This window comes from Erinaceus europaeus, chromosome 16 (assembly GCF_950295315.1).
Source record: "Erinaceus europaeus chromosome 16, mEriEur2.1, whole genome shotgun sequence".
Taxonomy (NCBI): Eukaryota; Metazoa; Chordata; class Mammalia; order Eulipotyphla; family Erinaceidae; genus Erinaceus; species Erinaceus europaeus.
The window spans coordinates 72,143,394-72,149,612 of NC_080177.1; the positions used below are offsets into that span (position 1 = coordinate 72,143,394).

At 35.7% G+C, this 6,219-nt stretch overlaps 1 protein-coding gene across 1 annotated transcript; it reads right to left on the reverse strand.

Annotated features, from left to right (window-relative positions):
• Positions 1–3,094: 3,094 nt before the first annotated feature.
• LOC103127174 (olfactory receptor 11H12-like) lies at positions 3,095–4,109 on the reverse strand. The gene has a single exon (XM_007538068.1). The coding sequence runs from the start codon at positions 4,040–4,042 to the stop codon at positions 3,095–3,097; it is 948 nt and encodes a 315-aa protein (XP_007538130.1). The 5' UTR covers positions 4,043–4,109.
• Between the last annotated feature and the right edge of the window lie 2,110 nt (positions 4,110–6,219).

Below are 6,219 nucleotides of genomic sequence, written 5' to 3' on the forward strand. Positions count from 1 at the left end.
CTTTTAGATATTGTTTTTTGAATTTCTCATACTTGGCATATTAGAATAGGTATACATGTTTAAAAATCATATAAAATCAGGATTCAGGGTTGTTAAGAAGAGAAAATCGTGGTGGTGAATTTGCACACCTAAATTTGTAAAAACTAGTAAGTTTACCTTCTCTTCTTTTGAAGTTTGCTTTCCTATGTACCTTATGCTCTTATTTTTCCTGCCATGACCATATATATATATATATATATATATATATATATATATATATATATATATATATATGTATATATATATATGTATATATATGTATATATATATATTAGTATGTATAATGTTTGGTTTCATTAATGAGTTTCACTATGTGAAAGAGAGTTGATGTTTGGTCAGTTTAATAGAGGTTTAAAGGCAACTGATGATTCATATTTGAAAGAGAAAAATACTGACTTTTTTTTTCATTTCCCTTGAGGAAACCACTAACCAGCACAATTATTTTTTTTAAATCACCTTCTTGTGTCCTTTTGAAAGTTTAAATGCTAAGAAAAGAAAACAGAAGACTATCTTCTTGCTGCCACTCCTAATTCTCTTTGTCTCTGTAGAATATAATGACTTGGAAAAATCATGTATGAGTTACAGTGAAATGTCTCCTAGTTTGATAGTATGGAATGGGTTCTGGATTATTAATGCTTAGAATTGTAAGAAGATATTATTTGAAAAAATCATTAGCCATACTTAGTAACCCCTAAGTTCTGAGATAATGATATTTTCTGCTTTGACTCCTTCTGTTTTGACTCACTTTTCCTCCTAGTGTCCTTTGTTTATCCTAGTCTAGGAAACTCCAAAGTCATGTACTCTGGGACCAGCATGGTGTTATAATCACCCTCAGAAGACTTCATAAGAGATGTAATTGTGAAATCTGGTCAGACTGTGGAGCTTGACAACATCTCATGTCAAAGGAACAAATAAGTGTCATACTTGGGCCACCCACTTCAAAAGCCCCAAACTCACTCTTACCTTTTGAACAAAGTATCCAATTTTTTTTCTAGAAAATTATTCTAAGGTAAAACCTTAAAAGAAATATTGCTGCATTAACATAATATCCTTTTTAAAAAAGATTTATTTATTCATTAGTTAATGAGAGAGCAAAGAAGAAGAGCTAGAGATCCAGAGCATCACTCATGCATATGCAATGCCAGGGATTGAACTCAGGACCTCACGCTTGAAAGCCTGATGCTTTATCCACTGTGCTACTTCCTAGGCAGCAAACATAGCATTCTTATATTCTGAATTTTCTGATTCAATTTTGGCTTTGGATTAAATTATGAATTGTAATTTATTGGATTTACAAAATACCATGATGGTACACCTTTATGAATATTTTACATTATTATTTACAATAAAAACATTGAAATATTAATAATCTCCAGTGAGACAATTTGTGTTGGATGGGAAAAGGGATGGCTTCTTGAATATTAATTCTGAGAGTAACTATTATTTTGTGGTAGTGGCATTCACTTTTCTCCTAATCTTTTTTTTTTTCCCTGAAAATTCATCTTCTATGTTAGGTCATCTTCAAGCTACTTAGAATGCCAGCTTTCTTTTTAGGGAAATTTATCTTGTCTCATATAAATTTACAATTCATAGCATACTGATTGAACAGGAAATTCCTAAAAGTAATTATAAAATGGGAATTAAATTTGATGTTACAGTAAATAAAATATACATGTAAATGAAAGCTGTGTTAGAGTGATTAGACACTATATATTTATTTACCTTCTTTAAAGTTTTCTTCATAGTAATATTAACAGTATTTGTAACAGATGACAAATTAACTGATTTTTTGGGACTTAAGTGTTGATCTTTGAGCAGATTTTTTCTCTCTCCAATTTATTTTTACTAATCAGCTCTGGCTTATGTTGGTGCAGGGGACTGAACCTGGGACTTCAAAGCCTCAGGCATGACAGTCTGTTTGCATAACCATTATGCTATCTACCCCTGCCTATCTCTCTCCAATTTTTAAAGAGAAGTTCTATTATTTTAAAAGCTAATGAATTTATCTGACAAGTTCCTGGTGGCATTTCATTTGGATAAAACATTTATATTTAGACTACTGCATTTCTGAATATTCTCATTGCTGTTATTATGTTGATATATAGAATTAGAATCTGCTTCTTGAGGTCTTAGAAAAGGGTATCATGTAAAGAAAAGCATACATAGCTGGATATTATTAGGCTGTCAAACTATCACTATCCCAAGGAAATTATGGATAATTACTTTTAAAGGCTTACTTACTAGAATGATCAGATCACAAAAAGACTGAAATCAAATGTAAGAACCACAGCCTTCTTTATTTACAATCAACTAAGCAAGTAAAATTACATATTTGATTCAGTTAATCAAAATGATTAAATAGTATATAAAATTTTCACAGATGAATCATATCTAGAATATCTAGAACACACTCAAGTGGACACTTTAAAAAAAGGGTTAAGCGCACATGGCAAAACGTGTACAGATCAGCATCAGGATCCCAGTTTGAGCCCCCAGCTCCCTACCTGCAGGGGGGGGGGGTCGCTTCACAAGCGGCGAAGCAGGTCTGCAGGTGTCTATCTTTCTCTCTCCCTTTCTGTCTTCCCTTCCTCTCTCCATTTCTCTCTGCCCTATGCAACAACGACAACAAGGGCAACAAAAGGGAAAAAAATTTTTTTTTAAAGTTTCTAAAAAAGAGACATAGAAGCAGAGAGAGTGAGAGAGAGATAAAGATTATAAGTGAGTGGGTTAGTGAGTGAGCGAGCGAGTGAGTGAAATACACCACAGCACCGAAGCTTCCTTCAGTGTGGTAGAGGCCAAATTATGCACCTGGGAAGCAGCACACAATCTAAGTGAGCTATTTCTCCAATTCAAACTGTGTACGTTTCTTAATTAGCATACAGTCTACTGCAAAAGAGGACTCCAACAATTATCTATGTAATCTGGCCACTTTATGATTATATGAGGCCTCCCTAATGCTTAATTTCATAAATTTACATAGTTGAGACCACCAGACCCATATTTAAATATTTGGATAACTAAATAATTCTGATATTTTTGAATCACTGATCACATCTTAACTATGTTGAAGTTCCCCCAGAACTTTCCTCAGGGCTGCCTTTATCTCCTTGTTCCGGAGGCTATAGATCAGGGGGTTGAAGAATGGTGTCACCATAGCATAGAACAAGGTTGCAATTTTCTGCATCCTGACAGAATGTCCAAGTCCTGGGCTCACATACATGGTCATCAGTGATCCATAGAATAGCGATACCACAGTCAAATGAGACCCACACGTGGAGAAGGCTTTATGTCTCCCAGTGGCAGAAGGCATACGCAACACAGCTAATAAGACAAGAGTGTAGGACCCAAGAATGAAAAGGAAGTTTCCAAAGATAACCAATGAGCTGAGAGTGTAGCAAAGCTGCTGGACTGTTGGGGCAGAGGCACACAGCAATGCAAATAGTGGCCCTGGGTCACACACAACATGATCAATAATATATGGGCCACAGAAGGGCATTTGAGAGATGAGAACAATGGGGATCAAGAACCACAGAAATCCACAAACCCAGCAGATAATGACCAGCTTGATACAGAGATGCCCAGTCATTACATTAGGGTAGTGCAAAGGACAGCAGATAGCAAGGTACCGATCAAAGGCCATGATGGTCAAAAGAAAGCATTCAGATGTCCCCAAAGAGAAAAAGAAGTAAAACTGGAGGAAACATCCCACAAAAGATATGGTTTTTGTCTCTGAGAGGAAGTTGATCAACATCTTGGGCACTGTAGAAGAGACATACCAGATCTCTAGAAAGGAGAAATTTCCCAGGAACATGTACATGGGTGTGTGGAGTCGGTGGTCACACCACAGCGCACATACAATGACCCCATTCCCTGTTACAGTCAGAACATATATTGTAGTGAAGAGTGAGAAGAGAAGGGTCTGAATCTTCCACTCACAAGTAAAACCTAAGAGTGTAAATTCTCTTACAAAAGCAAAGCTGGACTCTGACTCAGAGACATTCATTTTGTTAGTAACCTGCAAGACCAAGAGACATAGAGTTAGCAGGACAATTTCAAATGTGTTCCTTTTTAAAGAAAACAAAAGGATGTGGGGGTCATTTTTTTAAAAAAAAAACTATTACTTATTTATTGGATAGAGACAGAGAGAAATCAAGAGGGATGAGGAAGATAGCAAGGAAGAGAGACAGAGAGACACCTGCATCCCTGCTTCGTTACTCACAGAGCTTTCCCCCTGCAGGTGGGGACTGAGGGCTTGAACCCGGGTCCTTGCACACTGTACATGTGTGCTCAACCAGGTTTGCCACCACTTGGCCCTAGGGTCATTTTTTCAAAGGAATCATTAGTTAGGAAAATATGTAGTCTCACTGTTATTGACTATATTCCTTAAGTTTAGAACATAGTTGGTAGCTAACTGTATAAAACTAAAACATTTGCCTGATTCTAAATTATCTTCTTTATTGTGCTACCACAATGAAACTAGTTAAAGATAAACTCATTTTGTAAGCTTGTGATTTGGGGGCAGGGATGAGCTATAGCCATTTCTGGATAAAATTTAATAGAAAATTAAAACTTAATAAATGTACCAATTTTTTAGAGTAAAATCATCTTGTAGTGCAATAGATCCAGTACAAATTCATGAAATTAGTACAAAAGGTACAAAAATTTCATGAATTTCATAAGTTAAATGTAATCCTTAACATATTTAAATATGAAAATTAAATGTCCATATTGTTCAGTAAGTTGCTAGTCAGGATTTTAAAGCTGCTATTTCTACTTTCTTGCTGCTCCTGTAAGCTTAAGCACCATAAAATGAAATCCCCCAATGCTACTTACCAATTTGACTTTTAGTCTTGTGAAATTGCAGTGTTTTCTATAGAAAATCAGGCTTTAAGCTTTTGCTTACACTTTCACCTGTACAAAATTCGACAAAAATGAAAGTAGATCCGAAACTTTGTTTTGATGTCCTTTTTATAAAATTCTGAAGCTTTGTCCTTATAAAATTCTGAAAAATTTATTGCCTTCTTGTCAAAAACTTAAAAAAAATCACATGACAAAAATCAAGCGCATTATTTTTTTTTAAGTGCATTATTTTCTAAGAAACTTCCTGCATCACAGAAAAAATCTGTTTGAGCTTTGAGATAGTGTGTGTGTGTGTGTGTGTGTGTGTGTGTGTGTGTGTGTGTGTGTGTTTGTGTGTGTCTGTACATAAGAATGTGAGTCCTGGGTTCAATCCCCAGCACCACTATGAACCAGGGCTGAGCAGTGCTATGGTCTTTCTCTTTGTATCTCGCTCTTTCATTAAAAAAAAAAAAAAGATTGTGAGTCCTGAAGAATCTGTAAAGGATTAAATTTTAGCTACAAACACACTTTTCATTTTTCCAAAAGGAATCCTTTCAATCTCTCCAGGGCTCTGATAAATCTTTTAGAATGATTTGGTTGAAGTTATGTTTGTACTTATTTTACTGATAAAAGAAAAATCCATCAAGTTGGAAGCACTTGTAAATCAACATTAAGAAATCATGGAATGGAAAGGAAGGGATAGAATGGTGCCAGGACACTCTGCGAAGCTCAAAAGGTGAGCTATCATGACTCTTGGTATTGTTGCTGAAGTACCGGCTGGCTGTATCAGACCCTTCTATTTCCAGCCGCATCATTTTATTGCCACATATTCTCTTGAGACAGAGCCTTATAACATTAGGATGGCTCTAACTTTATAAGCCAATGGAGCTTTAAGAAATTTATAATTACCCATTCTCGGAGGAATAAGTCAAAGTAGTACCATATTCTCTAAATCATCATCACTTACGATTAATGTATGGAATCCATAAACCATCTCTGGGATTCTATTACTGTATGAACTCCAAAAGGCATTGTTTGAGAAAACAGACACAACATGCCACAAAACTTTATACTCTGGAGATCAGGAACATTTCACACATCACTGTGCAAATTTTGGAAGCTAAAAGGTGAAGTGAAGACAATCCAGTGAGGAGGTTGCTGAGGTGCAGAATACTGTGGGAGTCTATGGCCATACCACCCTGAACATGCCTCTTATCAGAACACTGTAGGACACTGACTACAAAAATCTATAAAATCTAGAAATGACTTTTAGATGGACAGTATGGCTGAATTCTTCAGATGTGAGAGAGAAGAGCTAGCAGTGTCAGTATTGGGGCTTGG

Bases quoted from the DNA above. Each gene is read 5' to 3' on its own strand.
- LOC103127174 (XM_007538068.1), bottom strand. From the start codon at position 4,042: ATGAATGTCTCTGAGTCAGAGTCCAGCTTTGCTTTTGTAAGAGAATTT.